Source organism: Orbicella faveolata, unplaced genomic scaffold (genome assembly GCF_042242905.1).
Source record: "Orbicella faveolata isolate gen_17 unplaced genomic scaffold, um_ofav_v1 contig_25, whole genome shotgun sequence".
NCBI classification, from domain to species: Eukaryota; Metazoa; Cnidaria; class Anthozoa; order Scleractinia; family Merulinidae; genus Orbicella; species Orbicella faveolata.
The window spans coordinates 31,791,233-31,815,464 of NW_028301553.1; the positions used below are offsets into that span (position 1 = coordinate 31,791,233).

The following is a 24,232-nucleotide window of genomic DNA, read 5'->3' on the forward strand; positions in this document are numbered from 1 at the left end:
TCACATTTTGTCACTCGGCAGGTGCAAACTGTGTGATTTCTTACATGACAGTTACATAGCGTTGACCGGTATTTCCAAGCGCGGAAGCTGCGTCTCTTATCTTGGCAGAGGTTTCTTCAAGTTCTTATCTTTTAGCGCTTGCTTCCTCAAGTTTAAACTTAAAATTCTTGACTCATTTTCCTCGATGAACCTTTCACATGGGCTAGGTAACTGATGCCTCCTTGTCAGAAGAGAAACGTCGCTCGTTTTCGATACTCGATACTCGTCCGCATCATTGTTTGAGCCCGACGTGGAGATCTTTTTTTCGTGCAGGAGATTGGAAATTTGATTCAGGGCTTTGTAACTGCTGTGTTGACGTTGTTTAACGCTTCAAGCTGCTTTTTACTCTCCCAAGAGTTGCTAGCCGAGCAATCATGTTCAAGACTAGTCTTTTGTGACCTTCAGGAGAAATGAAGATCTTCTTCTGCTAGATACCGCGCAGACAATGTTGAGGTGAACCCTTTCTTCCTTTAAAATTTCCCTGCATATTGTAAAAGATCATGGTCGACATCCGACAGAAATTCCTCCATTGATTTCCTATCATTCATTCTGATTTTCAAAACTGAAAAAGACAAAATACCCGTACGCGTTGCTGACTTTGCTTCTCTTCAAGTGTTTGCGGAGTGGCGCCAAAACGTTCCCAAGTGGGTGGGTAAACTTTGAAGTTTTATTGTCAAAACTTTGAATTTTGATTGATCGGCAGTTGCAATCGACCGTAAGATCTTTTTTAAACGTTTCCTCCACCCCGCTCTTCGTTTGTAATAGCTAGTAGTTACGGCATGTATTTCAGTAAATCTATTTAAGAGTTCGACTGATCGAGTGCCCACGTTGTTTTCGCTATGTTATAAAAGAATTGGTTCATGCTTTCAGCTGTGCGTATATCGAATTTTGAATGCACTTAGTAAGTTTGGAGAGCACTCAAGAAGCTAGAGTTGCTTAGCAACTCTTACGCTTCTCTCGTGCTCTCCGAAACACATTTTTCCCAAGGGGCCAAGTGTATTTTATCCCTCTCAAGTCAAAAATACAGTCGAACCTCCCGTAAGCGCTTCCTTACGGGAGGTGGTCGCTTACGAGAGCTTAGATCATATTGGGACAAAATTTTGCCTCATTAGCATATGGTAATTGACATCTTCTCTCCCCATGTTTTAAAGGTTTTACTCATAGGAAAAGTCATTTTCGAAAAAAAAAATGTGGTCCTTCTCATTGAGAATTTTTCGTCTTCTGTACTATCCAGAAATGCGATGATGTTACAACACCTTATCAAGTTTCCGCTCTATAACTGTCAAGTGATCGCTGACGGGAAGTTAAAAACAAAAGAAAATTTCAAACTTTTGGCTCTGAAAGTGGTCGCGATCGCTTACGAGAGGAGGTCAGTTACAAGAGGTTCCAAATATAGTGATTTAACTTGAGAACTTTTGGTATTTTGAAAAACGGGTCGCTGAGGAGAGGTGGTCGCAACCGGAAATTCGACTGTAGAAAAAGCTGCGAAGATTTTATTTGCCTGACGCCACCTGGCACACGTTTTCCGTGTACGACCTGATCACGCGTGAGTCAAAAGTTTAAGTAATTGTTTCGTTACAGAGTTAGTGAGTTTCATTTGCTTTAGGTACGTTTTGGCCCATAAAAGTACTTGATCGTAACCATATCAGGTCAGGTTCAAGAAAATAGTAATTATACCTAATCGTACCTATTTGGTACGCTTCGGAGGCGCTGATTTCCGTTTCGTAAACAGTCGATGCCATTTTTAACGGAGATTTGGCGGACCAACCTGGTAGTGTAGTGGTATAGCAGGGTGTTGGGAAACAGAAATTCAGGCTTCGATCGTGGGTGGCTACTTAAAAATTCTTTTTTTCTTTAATTTAGTAGAAATTCGTTGATAGTTAAAAAAAATTTTAAGTGTCACGAAATTAAAATGGCATCGACCGTTTACGAAACGGATAACTGCTTCGGCGGCATATCAGGCGAGTTTGGACGAGTCATGGAGCTTATAAATCTACTTTGCAACCTCTTTTTTTCATACAAAAGAAAGGCATCAGAATCATTACCTTTTCTAGATTCCTTGAACATTCTAGTCCACTTTTTAAAACATTAAATGATATCAAATTATTAGATGCAGTTATTTTTCACAATGCTGTTTTCATGTACAAATTTCAAAATCATCCTCTTTCTACAAATTTTGAGGGCTTTTTTCACTTCGGTAAAAGATACCCATAACTACAATACAAGGCTTTCATCTAGAATGACTTATGCTCTCCCAAAAACCAGAACAAACTGTGGAATCTTTAACATTAGATATCAAGGTGCAAACATCTGGAATGATAATAGTGGTGATATTAAGCTTCTGCCACTCAAACATTTTAAGAAAAAGATCAAATCAAACATTATTGCAAGCTATTATTAGCCCATTAAGGTTATTTCGGGCAGCCATGTACTCTTTTTATTTTAACTTATTTTTGTTCATCTAATTTCTAATTTCTAGCTGAGTACAGATAAAGTTGTCGTTGTTGTTGTTGTCGTTGTTGTTGTTGTTGTTGTTGTATGGTTGTTATTTTGGCGTAGTCGAGCCAAAATACCCCTGGCGACACCAAACGTGCCTGATATGCCACCTAAGCGTACCAAAAAGTAATTACAGTAACCAAATTCGGCCAAGTCAAAATGATATCGTAACCATATCAGGTCAGTGACTTGATATCGCAGGATATCAGTAGACACGGCTTCTGATTGACTAATTGCAAATTTGAGTACGATAAGTTATCAAATTTCGATCATGTGGACCCTCAAAAATATTTCAGGTTCATTTGCCAACTGGGTGGCTTCCTGTTCATAGCGTAATTGATCAAAGGTTACTTGATTTGGTTTTACGATTATCAACAGTATACTTAGTTAGCGCTTTTGAAAAGCTTTGGATAATTCAAACATGTTTTGTTTTATTGCAGGTTTCTCGACTCAAATAAAATTCAACATCTACCTGCAGGAATATTTTTCAACCAACAACGTTTGGAATATTTGTAAGTCTCTTTAGCAAGGGGTTTAATAGAAGGGAGGATCACTTTGATGGCCGACGGTCCAAACCGTAAAAGTCTTATAGTCCACGCATCAATTTCGCGCTCTTTGACAGTTGACGGATATTCTGTTATGAAATTACCCTGATAAAATATCTTTCTACCTGATCTTTCCAGTCAAGATTAAGAGTTTTTAAAACCTCATGCAAGAGAATATATGAAAGATCATACATTTGAACTACGGAAAAAGATATGAAGATTAAACCTCAAAAAATTCAGCCTGAACGGGATTCGAACCCATGACCTCCAGCTGAGCTATCAAGCCACTGGGAGCTGGTCACGTTGTGATTTCATAATATACCCGTTTAGCATAATTTCCAGAGGTGAATATAAGAATTGGACATTCTGATTGGTCGAAAAGCTCAACATATGACTTTATATTCACCCCACTAGAGTTTGGTTACTAAGCTCGTAACCTTTGCCCATCTCGGCAAGTAAACAAGGCGGACAGTTGCTAAATGAAATTTTCATTTATTCGAAAGACATCACTCCAAGTCTAGGATATTTGAAAGGATGGAGAATTTTCAAATTTAACGCTGTCGCCCTTTAGACCCACAATTTAAAAACAACAACAAAAAACCGTATTCAAGGCATTTAAAAATCGTAAACGCAGTGGTTACGTTGATCGCCAGCAGGTCAGATCGATGGACCGAATTTTTCTTCAAACTAAAGCTACTCATTTTTAGACGATGATGACAACTGTTTATGAAGTGAACAACGATAAAACAAAGGTACTGGATGAATTTATTTTTCGTAGTGTTTCGCTCGTTCGTTCTACTGCCGAACTTGATGAGTAAATTAATTGACAATCGATGTACGTGTACGCTTATTATTAAAACTACGGCTGCATACGTGTATGCACACGAATAATCCGCCGTAGGAAGAAAGATGGCGGCTGTACATTTTACCACAATACCATGCAAACCTCACACAGCCCATAAAAAAAACAGGAAAGCCATATTTTTGCTATATTTGTCTCTGTGCTAACGACATTGTGTATGCTAGGTTTGAAGATTTTAGAACTTTTCTGTACGTTTTTATGAGCGTTGTTAAAGTTTTCGTAAGCTAAGAATTATGGGTAAATGTACCAGTCGCTATCCTTTTTCTTACGGAGGATTGCGTCTGTGTTTTTATGTTTTAGTCCGTTATTTTGTAGTCCTTGATATTCACCTCTGAATATTATACTAAAACAATTATTCGCCTCAAGCTCAGTGAACATTGGTAAATATTAACCTCGACTTCGTCTAGGTGAATATTCACCGATGTTCACTTCGCTCCGGCGAATAATTGTTAAATAGGCTTTAATTTCACACCCGCTAAGTTGTGTATGTAACTGCGATGTTCATTAAAGTCTTAAGAGTGCCTGCCTGTAAGAATCAGACAAATTCTTTATTTCGCGGCAAGGGTCGAAAATTCGATTTCGCTCATATTCGTATGGTAGATAGGCTAAGGCATGACAAAAACTACTGGATAGTTTTTTTTGGCAAAATATCCTTTTATTTCAAAGAAATATGCAAATTACCAACTTCCGTTAAAATCGCCATTTGACGCACCATTTTATTAAGCAAGTTTAAGAGCCTCGCATGCAAAGCCACATCATTCTTCCGTCTTTAAAACACTCAAATATTTTTGTGCAGTGTTTAAATGTGTACTGGGTTGATTTTAGGGAATGTTGCGTTGTCTTTTTGGGTGCAAAATAATTAAATTTCGAAGACATGTATTTCATTTACTTAAAAGTACTTCGTGAATATAATTAATTTTCACCATGTGCGAAACCTTCAAATAGATTAAGCTTCTGGTGGTTGATTCGCAGAAGGATGGTCTACAGATTCCTGTAAAAATTTCTTTGGGCAAATGATTGTGAGCGACGCGAGAGCTTTTCAAAGTACGTCAAAAACGCAAATATTTGACCATGCGTCGTCAAATTTCAATTTACGGGTTAGACATATATTTTAGCATGCGCCACATGACTTGACCTATAATAAGTTGAAATAGACACAGAGCTGATAATTTTGATAACGTTCTAACCTTATTTGTTGTAAAAGGCAGGTCCAAAGCCGATTTGACGTGTTTGTAGTCGATCTCTCACCATTCGTCGTTCAGAAAGCAGAAGTTTCCTTTTGTTTACACAAGGTTAACATCCTATGTACATCGCTTACGGTCAACCTATTATTGGTCGAATACCATGAATCTGTGACCATCTTTCTGCGCACATGAACATCACTGCATCTAAGTCAAAAACGGCTGAGTCATTTGTAGATAGCTGCTTGCTTTGCACTGCGCCAAAATATTACGTTTGATCGATCGCATCGTTGACCATTGCTGATAAGCGTGTCGGCGCAGCACAATCTTACAGCCGTTATTTGTTCGTCACGCAATGCTGTCACAGCATATGCTGCACATTTTGATCTATTTTGTATAGAGCACTCTCAGGATAAGTAAAACAATTTAGTCATTGTTCATCTGTTTGTTCATATATGTAATAATATGTGTATATTTAAATAATCGTATTCTATAGTGTACGTGGCCTCGCTCCAAATCACGTTTGTTGTACGTTCTGATGTTTCAGACAACAGCTGATAAAGCTAGTGGCTGTACTCACTAGAATTTTAAAAAAATCGTCATAAACAAATTATAGATCAATGAAGCAAGAACTAGCTGAAATAAAAAAAGGAAATCACAACGAGTCTAATTCGTGAGAAAAACAGACTAAATTTAATTAGTAATTACGTGAGTAAATAGCCCTGGCCATGCTATTTTATTTGGCGTATTTTGTTTGCTCAGTGGAGGCATTGGTATGTTTGTAACAGAAAATAGAGGACTGTTGTCAATACAGTCCAAACTTATTGTCAGTAAAATATTGTAAATAAAACACCTATTGACCGGTTACCTCCGCGGCCACCATTTGATCGTTCCGATAAGGGTTTCATTATTGTCTTTACCCCTATTAAGCGGCCACCTAAAATTCAAAAACGTTATTTTGGAAAGGGTGATGGCAGATAAGAGTCTGAAATTGAAGGTGCATGACGAGTGATAATTCAAACACACGTCTATCATGATTATCTTGAATTGACTCCATGTTCACCAAGAAATTTATAACCCGATAGTGAAAAATTAAATATTTAAGGTACACCAACCTCTATTTAAGCGGCTAGCCCCATTAAGAGCTCACCACCCATTTCCCCGAGGGTAGTCCACTGTATTACATGTAAACCAAAAATAATTGCACAGCGCGAAAAGACCTAGGTATGAGTCTAGCGTTACAGTATTTCGCAGGGCATATAGGTAGCGGTGGTCAAGTAAAAGATAACAACAGGGGTAATGGCAAACTATTCATTCTTTTCATTTCTTAATTTAATCTCTTCTTACTCAACACGACTGTGTGCTCCCAGTGGTTCCAAGCCTTACGGAGCCTTAGATTAGTATTAGGATAGAAATTGTCCTACCCCTACCCCCTAAAATGGGATGACAGCATTGCGTGACGAACAAGGAACCGCTGCAAGCGAGGATTCAAACTATGATGATTAAACGTAATATTTTGGTGTAGTGCAAAGCAAGCAACTATCTACAAATGACTTAGCCGTTTTTGACTTATATGCAGTGATGGTCGTATGTGTCGAAAGAGGGTCACAGATTCATGGTATTCGACCATTAAATAAGTTGACAGTTGGCGATGTACATCGGACGTTATGTAAACAAAAGCAAACTTCTGCTTTACGTGCGACGAATGGTGAGAGAAACACGTCAAATCGGCTTTGGACCTGCCTTTTACAGCAAATGAGGTTAGAACATTTCGAAATTATCAGCTCTGTGTCTATTTCAACTTAACATAGGTCAAGTCATGTGGCGCATGCTAAAATATATGTCTAACCCGTAAATTGAAATTTGACGACGGATGGTCAAATATTTGCATTTTTAACGTACTTTGAAAAGCTCTCGCGTCGCTCACAATCATTTGCCCAAAGAAATTTTTACAGGTATCTGTAGACCATCCTTCGGCGATTCAATCACCAGAAGCTTACTCCATTTGAAGGTTTCGCGCATAGTAAAAATTAATTATATTCACGAAGTACTTTTAACTGAATGAAATACATGTCTTCGAAATTTAATTATTTTGCACCCAAAAAGACAACGCAACATTCCCTAAAATCAACCCAGTACACATTTAGACATTGCACAAAAATATTTGAGTGTTTTTAAGATGGAAGAATGATGTGGTTTTGCATGCGAGGCTCTCAAACTTGTTTAATAAAATGGTGCGTCAAATGGCGATTTTAACGGAAGTTGGTAATTTGCATATTTCTTTGAAATAAAAGGATATTTTGCCAAAAAAACTATCCAGTAGTTTTTGTCATGCCCTAGCCTATCTACCATGAAAATATGAGCGAAATCGAATTTTCGACCGTTGCCGAGTTATTTTCCATTTTTATGGACAGGGACTCTTAATATCTTTCTCCGCGCTCAAATATATGATCTTTCATATATTCACTTGTATTCTTCACCATCTACAGGTATATTACGAACTCACAACGTGATCAGCTCCCAGCTGGCTTGATAGCTCAGCTGGTAGAGCACTCAGTACCGGTGTCGCAAAGGTCATGGGTTCGAATCCCGTTTAAGCCTGAATTTTTTTCCAGGCTTTAATTACAAAATTGCTTAAGTTGGGTGTGTAACTGGTTTAGTCTTAAGCAGCATTCCGGAGGGATCGGTTGGAGTCTGGGGGCAAGGAGTGCTTGCGTTGATTTCAAAGTTACATGTAGCTTCCTATGTATCAAGGCAGAATGGTCAAAGTGCTGTAACAGACGTTTACCTAGTGTTATGTGTCTATTGCATACATACATGTACTCAAAATTAGTCAAACGTGCTCTGAGGTTAAAAAGTCAATAATGGGATCAAAAATTTAAAATATCAGCAGGGCCTGCGCGGGTTGTTCAAAGCCCCATTACTTGTTTTCCCTTCTGTTCAGAGTTTGAATAATCTCGAACTGCACAAGAAATAAGCAGTGAAAGAGTTATACAAAAAACAAATACTTCGGTAAACTTTTAATCCTGGGTTATTGTTAACCGGCTTTCGAACAAATCGGCCCTGGCTTACCTTGTCTTAAAAAGTCCAACCATTTGCCCTTTGTCGTTCTTTTTCCTTGAATTTTCCCAGTCCAATCCTCACACGCTGACCTCAAAGTGTTAAATTACTTTACAAACGATAAATGCTTTAAGAAAACAAACTCTCGACTTTTTTGTTATGAAAAGTATTTCTAATTTTTTAAGGAAAACGACCAATTTTTTAAGTTTGCAAGACATGTTTCGACAGAGCTTCTGTCATCTTCAGATGACAGAAGCTCTGTCGAAACATGTCTTGCAAACTTAAAAAATTGGTCGTTTTCCTTAAAATATTTACATGTCTGCTGCTATCTAGACATTTCTAATTTTATTTTAATTTCCTTTTTTGCGGAGACTTTTCGTCAAATCAGATACAATATCTACCTAGAGGAGTATTTTCCAAGACATTGGGCCAGGTTATTCTGTAGGTTTTGAAACTTAAAAAAACACTATTCCACTCTCCATTGTAAGACTTATATCCCCTCAGCTGTCGCAATATTTCACTTTTTATTCACTGTCATTTGCAATCTTCCCTTTTTTGCTATTATGAACATTGCTCTTTCAGTACAGTGCTCTTATGTTTTCTTCGATAAGAAGAAATATTTTTTGTTAATCACATTGCGACCTTCGGTATCGTTACTGCGAATCAGGTAAAAGTTACACCCTCGAAACATCAACATTCAGTACTGATCCAAATTAATTCCTTGTTAAAAAACGCATGTTTGTGGCGATGGAGTAGAGCTAGGGGGTATCCAAGATTGGATATTTTTTCAGTTTTCTTAAGCAGTATTCCAGAAGAATCACCTTTTGACATGCCAAAATCACTGAATTATTTTCTCATCGATTTAAGTGATTTTCTAACTTTCTGAGAAAACGGTGAAATCCAAGGTGGCCGATCCAAGATGGCAGATACAATACGGCGGACTTAAAGACATCTTGTTACGTTCCATGACGTCATAACTGATCAAAATTGATATGGGCAGCGAAAACTTTATCCACTTCACTTCCGTTTTCCTTTAGCAGTGAGGGTATGCGTTTCGCGAGACATGCGCGAGAACAATTCAATAACTAAATTCACCTTTCTTTTATTTCAACTAATGTTCTTAAACTCATTAATAATTCATCAAGTCAGAACAAAGAGAATCACGACCATGAAGGAGGTTTGGATACCCGGTCTTAATTAGCACAGATTTTGACGATTTTACTTCTCCGTTTACTCCTTAGTTTTTGCTTAGATTGAGAAGATATATCAAACACTCGAGACAGTGTTTCATCGGCTATCCAAACACCTCAAATCTCGTCAAAAAATATTCCTCTGCGCGTCCTATTTTTAACCCTCTTCTCGGTGTTTGGATATTCCGATGAAACACTGTCTCTTGTGTTTGATACATTACTTCGCGGCCTAGCCTGTCAAAAAACTTTCAAATTATTACACCATTCTGTGCTGTCACAATCCTTTTAATTTCAGTTAGACCTTTACGCTTCTTTAAGGGCTAACTTTTCTACCATACCATATCATACCACCTGATATTATAATATTCTTTCTGTGTAATAGTGATTGCTTCCTTAGTATCGCAGGTAGATGTTAATCCTACGTGCTAGATGTTGCAATATAGTTGAAGGATTGATGTGAGTTTTACAATGAAATATTTCGACTTTGATTTTATTAGATTGCTCGGAAAGAATCGTCTCCAAGTCATCCCTGATCAGGCGTTCAAGAACTTAAAAAGACTGAAAATAATGTAAGTGAAGCTAGAATCATGCTCATAATCATAAACTGCAGTGACTTATAGTTTCCATGTACTAAGTAATCACTTTATTTTCACCGTAAACTGTAATAAAAAAGAAAATAAGCGTTATGGGATCATCTTCTGAAATATCTAGAGAGAAAGAAATCTTTGGAAGCTAGTATTCCACTATCTTGAGATGACTATCAAAATTCTTCAGCGGTTGTTTCGAGTGACTCTCGATGATCTTTGAAAATTCTTGTTAGACTTTCAGGGATAGAACGTAGGCACGCAAGGCGTGCAAGAATTTTTTTGGGTGAATTAAAAGTCTCCGGAGGTAGTAGCATTCAGGGAACTCTTAACAATCATGATTAGGTTAATCCAAAAAGTTTGATAGGTTACGATGAAAATTTAGAATTTTATCAAGGTTTGATTGTACCAATTCGATTCATAGCTTTTTTTAATTAGAACTTAAATGTAACTGTTCCCAGGAAGACGTCATGAAGTTTGTAATGGTAGCCAGCGACAAACGGCATATTGGTGTCGATTGTGGGTAATTTTTCTAAACGCATTTTATAACAGCGAATTTAATTATAACGCGGTCAGATGATCTTATTCCATTGCCGGCATTGATCGAAGTTTCCTCGGCTTTGACATTCCACGAAACTACCTTAAATAATATCGATTTTGAAAGTCATTTAAACGAGAACACAACGTGACTTGACATGATACTTGAAGTAACCAGACACCTCAAAGACTATATAGTTAAAAGTTTTAAAAAAACTATAAAGTTTTAAAAAGAGTTTGGAAAGTTTCCTGGTCACATAACCCTCCCAACGCCTGAGCCGATCTTTCAGGTGGACAAAACTTCAGTTAAAGAAAAAGTTTTGTCACTTTGTCATCAACAATTTTTACTTTTTGTATGGACTCGTGCAATTTTTTTAGCCCGTTTGAAAAATTTATTCTGGCTTATTTATTCCCAGTTGCACACGAAATCATGTGATTACCTATATATAACTTTTTTTTGCTGTCAGCTCCATAAGTGTCTTTTTTTGAGCCTAAAAATATGTTACTTTACATCTTTTATTAAATTTATCAACACTTCATATAACTGAGGCCTGTCTTTAGTTCGCTTGAAAGCAAAGCTGCTAAATAAGTTTATAATTCCATAATGCCAAAAAATGCTTCTTGTTATGTATTCTACAGAATGCTTTCGGATAACCCTATCAAGACTATTGGATCACAGGCTTTCACCATCACTCCATCTGGAAAGCTGCTTATGTAAGAAAGCTTATTTTTGTGATTATAGTTCAACGCTAAACTTTCCTTTGTCTTCAATGGCCAAAATTGATCAAGTGGTACGATCTTGCGCAGACACTTTCAGGCGATAGAATGCCCATAGACGTACTATCATACGATTGTGCTCGCTCAGGGAAGTGGCTCGTGAAACGCTGCTTTTCCCTACAGCTTCTAAGTTAAAGATAAAGAAACTCACCCTTTATCAGGAATGGGAAAAGGAGAGCGGGGAATGAGGGACGGGGTATGAGGAATGAGAAATGGCGAATGGCGAACGGAGAATGGAGAGTGGAGAATGGGCAATGGAGAATGATGAATGGGGAATGGGAAAAGGAAATTAGGAATGAGTAATTGGAAAATGAAAAATGTGAAATGTTGAATAGGGAATGGGGAATGAGGAATTGAAAATGGAGAACCGGGAATAGAGATATGAAAATTGATTGTTATTGCTTAAGTATAGAAAATAGAATAAGAATAGAATGAGCTGCAAAGAATATAAAAGCAAAGACCGATACAACTTACATTAATCATAATCTTTTTAAGATGGTAGAGATGTTTATTTAATAATCAAGGTATTTCCGTAACACTTGAAATACGTCCACTAATTGGCAGCGTACATTAAAGTTAAGGTTAAATAAAATAATGATACAACACATAAACGGAAAATGAACCGCTATGTTTCTTCGTGGATGTTAAGACCATCAGGATCAATGGACCTTTTTATCGATTTCACTCAATATCAAAAGTTTTTCGCAATTTTCAAATGGACAAAAAATCACTTCTATAGATACCTCTAACTAACCTCGTCCTTCGAGCTTGGGCCATAAATCGACTGGGGAAAACGAGGATCCGTAACTTACCGTGTGGACCGAGAAGACGAGCTTAGCAAGATATTTATTATTTATGATATGACCCGTACGGCCCCGCGCGCAATTTCGATAGAAAACCATAAGAAAAAAGGTCCCGTATGAGGGCCGTACGCGTCTAAATGATAAGGCCGGAAAAACGCGTACGGCCCTACAAGGAACGCGTACGGCAAAATCGATACGAGTTAATGACAAAAGCAATTTTTTTTTTGCTGTAAAATTTTGTTTTTTTCAAAATGAGTGATGAAAGTGAACATTTCTGAAACATTATGAGAGATAATTTTACTATCCAGGCGAACTGTCCGATGTAGAACTCACTCCGAAAGGAAAGAAAGAAAGTCTTAACTTCTCCGGATGAACTGTCAGATAATTAACCTTTGGAATAAGCAAACAGACTATTGAGACGAAACTTCTTTCAGTGGGAAGCATCAAGAATTCATCGTGGGTCAAAAGCAAGAAAACGACGTGAAGAAAACAAAGAACGATATAAATGTTTTCTTCAGTTTTCTTCGAGTTTCCAGAGTTTCTGGGAGAAGTTGGTTAAACCAGAGAAATCACAAACGTACCTGTTGTTTGAAGAGACAAAACTGAGTACGAATACAAGTTCATTACCGTACAGTTCATCCAGATAATAAGACTCGCTTGAATTTCCACTACACAGCAAAGCCAGCAAAGTCAGTAAACCCAGGCACTGTTTGCGAAAGCCAACATCAGTGTCATTAATGTTCAGTTGCTGGTTCTCCCTTTTTCAAGAGAATCCAAGAGGTCGACAAATAGCTTGAAACGAGGCCAACATTTTATTGATTCTTCAGGTGAAGAAGATTTGTGAACAACTTCAGCGAAGCTTGATGAAGCGTTCCTTTATCCTTTTTTTTTTTGACAGCTTTATGTCAACTTTCTGTTGACTTTTTAAACAGGGTAACAAATTCCGATAGCATGAATTGTAATTGTGGACTTACATTGAAAAACAAAAATTAGAAAATGAACCGTGTTTTTCGTTGAATTGTAAAATTCTTGTTCGACTCGAAGAAATAAATGACAAGTTTTTTCTGTAGAATCTTTTTTGTAGTTGTTCCGCGCGCGGCCGTCTGAGGTTATGTAATCGCGTCCTATTTAGGTTCAAACAGAATTTTCAAAATTTTCAACACTAAGTGGTCGTATGATAAAATGCTTATTGACTGAGTTAGGTCGGGCCGGATGGGAAAATATTTGGCTCTCGGTCAGGACGTACGGACCTCGAGCCAAATATTTACCCGTCCGGCCCTTCTACTCTGTCAATAAGTACATAATCTCTACTGTGTTTCTGAAGGGTTCCGGAACGATTTCTATTCACGCGGAACGTCTTTAAATTTCTGAAACACGTCGAAAGCAAACCAAGTCAATTTGAAATCGTTGTCAAGTCTTTAGCACGTTTTACTACACAATTAAAAGTAAGAGAAAGTTTTATTTTGTTACTTGGTATAAAACTTAAGAATACTTGGTGATAAATCACGAAACAGTTTGGAAACGGCCCGCTAAATTGACCAATCACAGCGCGCGTAGTAACTGAGAGATGTAATAATTCAATTTTTCATGCCGAATTTAGAATTTGCAAACTTATAATAAAATGGGACTCCAAACTAACAAAGAAATGTATGCAATGGAGTAAGCGATGCCCCATGGCATACATTTCTTTGTAAAAATTGGCAACCTAAGGGTCCCTATTTTTATGAGTTTGCAACGGATTCTTATGAAAGTTCGCATATTCACCAAATTTGGCATGATAAATGGAGTGGTGAGGTTTATTTTTTGTTTGAACGAAAAAGTCGGAAGAGCGTGACATCGGTAAAAAGGTCCATCGTTCTGCCTAAACTTTTGAAATTTTAAAAAAAAACCTCTCCTAGCCTAACCGATTGAGTCTCTTTTGGAAAATAATTTTTCGATTGGGATTAATTGCATGTTGTTAGCAGTGTAGTTAGGAGAGGAAAGGGAATGTGTGGTGGCTGTGATACGTTTACATTTGGTGTTAGGGTTATCTATAGTATAGCGGTGTTTATTACTAACCCAAACCTTACTCTAACCTCTTTTCAACGTCGTCTAGTGTCTCCTATGTATCATAAGGATGATGATTTAAGTCCCACAGATCACTGGTCAAGTTAGATTTGATGGGGAGCGTCTCCCCGTTAGAAAAGCATAAACTAAATGCGACACCATATTTTGTCTTATGACTTTTGTTTGTAGCCGATATAACGCGCGCCATGATTGGCCAATTCTAGGGCATTTATCTCTGGTAATGCCCACGGACCGATTACGAGCCTGCAAAAACAAAGCGAAAGGATATTTTAAAAAATATACATTTCTTTTCTTTCTGAAAATTGAGCGGCTGAAAACGATGATCGAACACTGACAGTGAATCCTATTACAAGTATGAACTTACAATTTTAAGAGAACAGCGAATTCACGGCGTTAAATTACGAACGAGTTTGTGCCGGTTAGGACGAAGGAAACGGCCAAGAGGAAAGGGAAACTTTTGTCAGAGAGCAACAATGTAAAAAAACGGCGAAGAATGCAGTTGGTGACATAAACACATTCCAACGTTGTTTGTCGTCGATGCGGAACAAAGAAAATGTAGAAATTTTTGACTTATGCGTTAGTTCACCTGATTTGTGCGGCTGGAGACGATGAAAGCATACACTGTAAGTGCACGTATTACTGGATGACTTTTCTTGGATTGTTTTGTGTTTTGTTGTTTTTATAGGTCATATAATAAACTGCTTATTAACCGAAAGTGATGTCTTTATGGGAAAATCTCAAACCTCGGCCTTGCCGTATTGACCTCGCTATCGCTCGGTCAATACGGCAAGGCCGAGGTTGCGATTTTCTGGGTAAGACCTCACTCTCGGTTGACTACTGGTTAGGAAATTAATATAATTTCGTATTGGGTAGAGTCGCGTAGCGATAAGGCGCGATGCAAATTTTACCTCCTATATATTTTGTTTGTGTGATAATTTACACTTTTTTATATATTTACTAGCTTTTTGTTTTCTTTCTTTCTTTTTATCCATAGATATATGATACGAGCAGATCTAAAGGATGTTAGTCTTCAATCTTTTAGCGCTACTATTGTTCTAACTCCAGTTATGTAAGTATTCAACAAAGCTTTCCTAAACACAATCATTGTTAAAATAGTTATACAAGCTATAGATAAATAGACCGAGTTCTCGACTCCTGAAAAGTTAAAAATTACGCGAGGTCACCACGATGCCGTTAGCTTCAAAATAGGCAGAACAACACAAAATACAGTTGTAAGCATAAAGACAGTTTTGAGAATTCCTAGTGAAACTTCCTGCAGCTCTCGTGGACTATTTTATCAATGTGCATTTTACAGGATGTACCTTTTGAGTTGCAGCGGTTTTTAGTCAAGAGTCGCCAAGCCAAAACCAAGTTTTCTACAGTTGGACATCGCTAATTCGAACTTGCAAATTTCGAATTCCTCGTTATTTCGAACTGAAACCCATTTACCTTCGATTTACCCTTGTTTTTTTTTTTTTTTTTTTTTTTCAGTCATATACTGTCGTCTATTTCGAACTTGGTTCTTTTGAACTCTCGCTATTTCGAGCCGATTTCCGTTTCCCTTGGCCTAACATCATCCCGTATTTTTCGAACTCCATTGTTAGAGTTGATAAATAATATTGCCAAATTTTCGTAGCAGTAAGATTGGAATCAAACATTTAAAGAAGACGACACACCGTTTAAATTTGCAAGACATGTTTCGGATACTCAGTATTCATCCTCAGTTAAAGGATGTTTACAAGTGAGCGACTATATATAAAGTAGATAACAAGTAGGTGTTAATTACAAATTGTAGAATAATAGTTACGAGTAAGTGAAAAAGTTACATAATACTTAAGGGATACAACGGAGTGGGAGAATAAAAAGGTGCGAGTACAAATCCGTGAAAAAAGCTGAATACAAATAGTAATTGAAGTAAGAGTGTTAAATTAACATGTTTGAGTTGTTTATTCAATGGGGGTCGTTCCCATTCAATATGAAGGGCTTCTTTGATCTTAAGTTGGAAATTGGTAAGAGCTGAAAAAAGTAAATTGATAAAATTAAAGAGTTGGAAACTGGTAAAGGTAAAAAGGACGAGCAAACTTTGCCAGAATAAAGTTCAGCTCATCGCCGTTCGTAAACTAAAATGCCAGCCAATACAAACCAGTTTCATTAAACGAATTAAATTGTTCTTGTTTGCCATACAATAAACATCTTATTAACCGAGCTTAGTCGGTCTGATCGGGCTTAGTCGGTCTGTATGGAAGAATCTTGACCGCGGTCGTTTGTACAGACCTCACTGCGTTCGGTCTGTACTCACGACCTCCGTCAATATTCTCCCATACAGACCTCCTGCTCGCTTAATAAGAGCTAAAAATTAATGCGACCAAAATCGAACGCACCAGCCAAAAGAGATGGTAAAAAGATCTTAACCTGGAAAATTTTAACTTGAGTCTGGCCTTCACTAAGATAAGGAAAACATGCAAAGAAAACAAACTTAGAGAACTCAACTACAAACTACTTCATAATCATCACGAAAGAGTTATATACTTACACAAAAGACCAATTTCGATATATTAAAATTCAGCCTAAAACAATAGACCTTAGCACGAGGTTCTGGGAAGTAAACCCCACAAACTCTGTAATTATTCCTCGGAGCCCTATTGTTTGAGGCTGAATTTTAATCTATCGAAATTGGTCTATCGAAACAAGTAGTAACTGTCTTTATTGTAATTAATCCGACTCCATTCTGTATCTTGTGGTCAGTGTGAAGCGTCCACGTCATTCTTTGGTGAAGTAATTTCCTGGTTTAATAAAACAAACAATTCAAAATCCTAACCAACAGTGGTAGAGAAACTTTTTGGAGTGGTGCATAATGGAAATGACAAAAAACTATCCAAATTCAATTACTGTCTACTATTTGGCACATTGTTAAAAACTCAGTACCAAAAAGTGTGACTTAAACGAATTTGTCAGGAAATTTCAAATCAAACTTCGCTGTGAAACTTTCCCTTAATCTGTATTGTAATAGGGGGTCATACTTCTCGAATAAGAAAAACTCTATCCTATTAAAGACTGAAAAAGATTCCTAAATTGTGTAAACAGTTTTAAAAAATATTCTATACCTAAAACCGTATACTGTAAACATTGTATATAATATTCTATATTCCATATTAACTAAATTTTAAATAATTTTAATTTTATGTAGCTAGGATAAAATGTGTAAATAGTGTCCCCAATTAGTCTTTTTAAAGCTAAATACTCTGTAGTGTCAATGTTAGTAACGAATTTAATGTTCATTTATTATTATAAAAAACAGTGGTCTTTGTATTTCGCAGAAGCATAGACGAAGGGAAAATTGGCACCCTGAAATTAATGGGGGCAGATCATACCGAACGTTGCATAATGCACCTGTATGTAAATTTCGTTTAGATTTTTGAGTTGGCTGCATTTACTTGTACATTTTCAAGAGGAATTCTCACACACTTATATTAATGTGTTTCTGTGTTTGAGTTTAGTGGACTAGGGCAAGGTGACACAGACTACATCCATATCCGAGAAAGAGACCCTTTTCTGAGAAATATATTATTCAAGGCTTTTGCTCAAGCTGGATTTGCCAGAAAAGACCAGGATGAAAACAAGCTGCTTGTACGTCCATGTCCACTGGGGACATTTGTCAATTCATCTGTCAACGACCCTGAGAAACTTGAGTGCTTGAACTGTTCTGCAGGTAGCAATATTTTAACCCATGAGCGCTACTTAAATACCAGAATCAAAAACCGTCTGTACAGGCATATATTACATTTTTTACCTTGTTGTTGTTGTTTTCGTTGTTGTTCAGATTTTGTTTTAGTTCTTTAATGCTTGTTTGTTTCTTTGTTTGCTTTTTCTTTTGATTGTAAAACCAAAGCAATTTCGTATGCACATGCTAGGTGATGATGTCATTTGTTTTCGCGCCCTGCTGCAAGGAGGCCAATTGGGCGTCCCATATCCGCCAGTAAGCCGATTGTCCCATAAAATGTCACTCCAGTCTGCATTAAGGCTGCGTTTATCTTTTTGTCTTTTTGTCGGCTGCGTTTATCTTTTTGTCACAGGTGGCTTTTATAAATAAAAAAATCGCACATTATTTACAATACTAATTTGCAATACTGACATTACTTATAGGTGGCTTTTACTCTGACACTAAAGCTTTTGTTAACGACAGTTGCCTGAAGTGTCCCAATGGCACTTTCGTCCCCTATGATAAAACACCGGGAGTGAGGGCACGAGACTGCATTGCTTGTCCACAAGGTAATGAATGAATAGAGAACTGATATCTGCAAACGTGCCTCTTGACCAACTAAACTAAGGGGCCAGGATATGTAGTATTTTATCTCACGATATTTTGGTTCGTCTTTTCTTTTAACAGGAACCGATACCAACACATTTGCTGGGTATCGCGCTTGTAAATGTTTAGATGGATTTCACCGTACTCATCGGTTTGAAGGTTGCGAACCTTGCAATCAAGCTGGATTAAACTGTGAAAACGACTATGTATCTCTCAAGACTGGTTATTGGTGGAAATGGAAAAATGAAACATACAAACACCTTTATGAAGATTTTACGGAGAGTCTCGATAGTACCACCTATAGTCCTGGTAAAAGCATCAACTTCTCGATAACTTATCATTCAATCAATGAGTTCCCACACACCTTGCCTACGCCACACAAATGCCCAAGGGAGGAGTCGTGTATGGGAGGTCTAGATTCCATCTGTGCCACAGGCTACCAAGGTCCATTATGTGAGGTATGCAGTGCTGGTTACTACAAACAATTGCAAACATGCCAACGGTGTCCAACCAAGAAGTGGATGATTGTCCAGCTGTCAGTCATAGCGACAGTACTTGTAATAGTCATTGCAGTTTTAGTTTGGACAGGCAAAAAGAAAAGCAAGAAAAGAGAAGGACGTTCCTCAGTGGATATCATTCTAGGCAGGTTAAAAATTGTCATTGGCTTCTACCAAGTCACAAATGGAGTTCTGGAAGCATTCTCGTACATTAAATGGCCAGACTCTCTTGCGCTTATTGGAAAATATTCCGAGACTTTGCAGCTGAGTGTTTTCCAGATAGCACCAATCCACTGTCTGTTGCCCAATGTGAAAATGAATGCTTTTGGAAGCTTGTTTGCCATACTCGCAATGAATGCTGCTGCCATCTTTCTGTCTGTCCTTGCTTATCTACTCAGAAAATTATTTTTGCTCCGAAGCACTTTAAACAAAGAACAGAAAGAGAAAAAAGCTGCCCAAGCCAAAGAACTGATTTACCGGAGCTTGTTTTTCTTCCTCTACGTGACATACCTCAGTACGTGCTTAAAGACAGCACAAGTGCTTCCACTTGCTTGTCGCACACTTTGCCTCGACGAAGAAAAGGAAACATGCGACGTTTACCTAAAAGCGGACTACAACGTAAAATGTGAAGGTCAAGAGTACAACCGTTTGGTCATCGTTGCATTCTGCGCTGTGTTTTACATCATTATCCTGCCAACTGCATCACTGATAACTCTTTGGAAACATCGTAAGGTGTCTCACGGAAATGTAATCCAAACCGAGAATGAAGCTTTGGAGCCTCAAGACCAAGCCACGGGAATTATTAAAGGATTGCGATTCCTCTTTGAAAACTATAATTCCCGCTCGTGGTATTGGGAATTAATTGAGACGATTCGCAAGGTTGTTTTGACATCTGGTTTGATCCTTGTAGGCGGAGAGAGCAGGGCCTATGTTGGATTAGCTTGTGTCCTCTCAGGACTTTATGGAATGTTGTTCGCCTACATCAGCCCTATGGTGGATCCATTCGAGAACAAGTTAATGTTGGCATCTCTGGCTGTCACGTTCGTTAATTTAGGCATTGGAGCTGTCAGTAAAATTCCGAAGGAGAGAATACCAGCCTCCATTGACCCATACGTGGACAGCATCATGTTCAACGTACTTGTGATTGGAGCTAATTCTTTAGTAATCGGCCTTCTCGTGGGTAATATATTGCTGATTCATATATTATCTAGTGACTAAATGACCTATTTATTTACAATAGATATTTCAGCTTGCCCTTTGACTGACGTTTTTTTTAACCCGCGAAACAATCCCCTCAATTACGGCTGAATAGTCGGCAAAAGTGAACAAACGTTAACCATGGACCAATTGTCTGAACGTGTCTAATTGTATAGTAGCTATTTCCTCTTTTCAGGTCAAACATTAAACTAGAAACTGACAACAACAAAAAAAGATTCACAAAATGCTAGAGAATCGAAAAAAGAATGAATGGTCTAGACTGATCAAGAATTAAAAAGGTCAGACGATAACATTCAGCCATACTAAATTTCCGTCGACGTGAATGAAGCATATCTGAAAACAAGACCAGTGAAACATTTCGAGCTCCTTTTACAGTTCAAAGAAATAGAAGTTATAGTTTAGGAATACTAAGAGGAAATAGTCTGCAATACTCCTTACTCCTATTTTAACCTACTCATTCGCGGCTTTATGTCCAAACATGTTTCCTTTGATGTCAAGAAGATGGTATGACGATATCAGGATTTTTAAGAACCCCCAATTTTGTTTCAACCGATTTCTTAATTTTTTTTTCTAAAACGTCAGTTTTCAATTTCAGTGAAATTTTAAAAAATCAAGAAAAGCTCTTTTTTAACAATGCCAAGAATAATCCTTAAAGCATTTCTGTAAAATGAAGTTCTATGGAATCATCACGTTCCGAGAACGGAAAATATCAAATAATTTGTTCTCAGATAAATTTCATCCAAAGTTGCAAAGTTTGGCAGCTGTTACTAAATATTGAAAAAGTTGTGAGCGATTGTTTTATCCCAGGCCCTTTCTGCCCACCCCACACCTCATCTTTCTGAATGGGGATAATTAGTGGCTACCACTCATCTCCTCTAGAAGCCCACAGGCGTTTTAGTATGAGTGAAATAAACTGAGCCTTGGTGGTTTGCTATTGTTTCCATTTTTCTTGTTGGCCTTCTATCTTTGCATCAGTAACAGCTATGAAAACCTCCCGACTGACAGCCTTGTCAGCACTAGGCTGGTATCAGCTGGGGCCCTGACGATTTGCTTAATTAATGTCTACTCCCGCAAAGGATTCTTCGAAAAGACTACTTGTGGTCTATTTCCGAGGAAACAGATTGAATGATTGTGACATTTTGACATGAGACTGATTCTTTTTTTATCTTTTTTCGCAGTTCAGTACTTTGCATACATTTACTGCTACATAAAAGAATGGCGGAAAAATCCACGATGGTCTTTTTCTTGTTGCCTTGCTATGGTCCTTCCTCTTACTGAATTGCAGAGCGAAATACGCGGATTAACTGGGAGAAACATTCTGAAGCAACAACTGTCAACTGGTAAAATCAACACGCCGTCGGTGTCCAGCACTTTAAAGGACAGCGGACTGGTTACCTTTGACATTACAGAAGACGAAACCAATCTAACGCCAAAAGCCAGGAAGAGTGGTAAAATGGCTGATTCTCACAATGAGAAAAATGAGGAAAGCGCAAATTGCAGGGAGGGCTTGGCTGGCAATGATCATGAGTTGCCAAGAGATATAGAGGACACTTGGTTCTAACCGGAAGAATGTTCAATGAGAAAAATCCTGTTAATTTTAAATTGTTGAAATAGAGGCGTGGTCACAACTAGGGAAGTTTGGAGAGCACTCAAGGAGCTAGAGTTGCTCTGGGCTATCGCCTCAAGCAACTCTTACGCTTCTTTCGTGCTCTCCAAACTTCCTGCGTGCATCCATGACTAGATATACACACGCTAAACCAATCAGACGGCTGGAAACGCTTTGTTCAGCTCTAAAATGATACTAAAATCACATATAACCAGTGCGTGTAAACCTTAGAGGATAGTAACACTGAAAGTGACTGTAGTTGAAAAAGCGTCTTAAAGAAGACAGGAACAGTGATTTTTAAAATAGACGGACAAAGGAAAAGAAAGAGGTTGTGAATGGAGCATGCTAAACGTCATTTTAATGTGTGTTAGTGCATTTTGATGTTGACACGGAGTACCTGCGCTCGTTGGCTAATCCCCCAACAATAGCCTTTAATGTGGAGGTTTAATGTGGAGACCCATGTAACGGCCAGTTTGCATTATGCTCTTTGCTTTTGAAATATTGGTGCTGCTCCAAATTGCAGGGGGTTGAGTTCGAATAGATATCATTATTGTTGAGAACTTGTGTGATAAACAAAACCTAAATTACTCATGGGGATTGTAAATTCCAGAGAGTGGGCAGGCAGGTGGCGGGAGGGGCAGGGGGGAATGGGCATCATCTGGGATCACACATTGTTGTTCCATTTTCATGAACTTCTAAACCTTCCTAATTGCAGTTGACAGAAACGTTAGGAAAATTAAAGGTCAGCTTTTGACACTAGGATCTTCGTGATGGTAAGGGTAACCAATGTGAGCTAAGATTGGTCGATGGGTGAATTTGGAAACCATTGATCAATTATAGCTCACGTTTGGTAACCAAGCCATCTCACAAATGCAAGTGCTATACTGCTATAGACCCTATTCATAAATGACCCCCAATTTAAAATTCTTGTGTATGCATTCAAATTAGTCCGATCAACCTCATTTGAGAGCAAAAATTATTTTGAATTATTTTTATACATACAAAAGAATTTTTAATTACCGTGCCGTGCCCTGCCGTGCCCTGCTGTGCTATGCCCTGCCGTGCCGTACCGTACCGTGCCGTGCCGAGGTGTTGTGTTATGCTAAGCCATAAGCTAGCACTCAGCTCACCAAAGTTTCTGTCAAAGGCGATAGGTCGCCTTAGAAGAAGGTGTAGGAAGGTGTCCAAGGAATTAAGGTGTAGAGAAAGCTGTGTAGCACTTTTTGTTAAAGTAGAAAAATGAAATTGTGTTTAAAACATTCTAAAAGTGTTGGCAGTCATTACATTATTTCAACACTTTTTAGAAGCAATTTTCAATTTCCTATGATTTCTAGTTGGACTGGTAATATTCTTGTTTCGGGGTAGCCATGAGGCTTGAGTTTTAATTAATGGAGTGTTTACCTTAGCATAGTAATTTGTTAAAGAAACAAAAGTTGGTTTTTGTAAACAAGGCATCTTTAATAAATGCAACATTACACTTTAATCTCCAGATCACAAAAAACGAGGTACATTTTGTCCTTTTTACAAAATTATTGAACTTGCCAAGGCTAATGAAGTCACAATGTGTATTTTCAATTAATGTTGTTTGTTTACCAGCATGGCATTCTGCAAACTGACAGCGATTATTACAATCGTTCTTAACAGTTACAGCTGTATCTTCAACTGAGGGATTGTGCAGATTCCTTCTTGGAACGTTATTCAACTTTGCGAGGATGAAAAAATGATGATAAAGTGATATTTTCCCTTAACATTGTTCGTTTACATCCATTTCGTCCCGGAAAGTGCTCTTTAAAGTCTTCCCTGACAGTTATCTTAAGCTAACGGTTTATACAGATTGCAATTTAAACATTATAATTTAAACCTCCAAGCCAGCTCCGTGTTTATAACCTTCTTAACATTATCAATGACTGATCCAATGTGACTGGTAACTATGTCAAGCAACTTTGGATAATATATTGTTTCGTGGTTTTTATGGCAGATTTTTAGCAGGACTCAAATTTCAAATTTCAAATTTTTACCTGATTAGATTCATCTGGAGATGGATTGGAGAGGTTCTTTTCTGCTTTCAAGTCTCACGTAGTGATTGAAACCCTAAACCAGAATTGGAGATTGATTTTACGTCTGCTTCGAGGAGGCGCGGTGGCCTCATGGTTAGTGCGCTCGTCTCCGGATCGAGCGGTCCGGGTTCGAGCCCTGGCCGGGGACATTGTGTTGTGTTCTTGGGCAAGACACTTTACTCTCACAGCGCCTCTCTCCACCTAGGTGTATAAATGGGTACCGGCGAACTTAATGCTGGGGGTAACCCTGCGATGGGCTAGCATCCTATCCAGGGGGGAGTAGAAATACTCCCAGTCTCTTCATGCTACAGAAACCGCGATAAGCTCCGGCCTGATGGGCCACTTGGCTCGTATGCAGACTTTACCTTTTACCTTTTAGCAGGACTATGGCAGTTTTGTTCCAGCGG

At 38.1% G+C, this 24,232-nt stretch overlaps 1 protein-coding gene across 1 annotated transcript; it reads left to right on the plus strand.

The window, feature by feature from the left end:
- Positions 1 to 3,025: 3,025 nt before the first annotated feature.
- LOC149109916 (uncharacterized) lies at positions 3,026 to 23,078 on the plus strand. Its single transcript, XM_089293852.1, has 9 exons — positions 3,026 to 3,047; positions 9,871 to 9,942; positions 11,134 to 11,208; positions 15,136 to 15,210; positions 17,459 to 17,533; positions 17,639 to 17,850; positions 18,285 to 18,410; positions 18,529 to 20,124; positions 21,341 to 23,078. Exons 3-9 carry the CDS (start codon positions 11,135 to 11,137, stop codon positions 21,721 to 21,723), a joined length of 2,541 nt encoding a protein of 846 aa, XP_089149978.1. The 5' UTR covers positions 3,026 to 3,047; positions 9,871 to 9,942; position 11,134; the 3' UTR covers positions 21,724 to 23,078.
- The last annotated feature ends 1,154 nt before the right edge of the window (positions 23,079 to 24,232 follow it).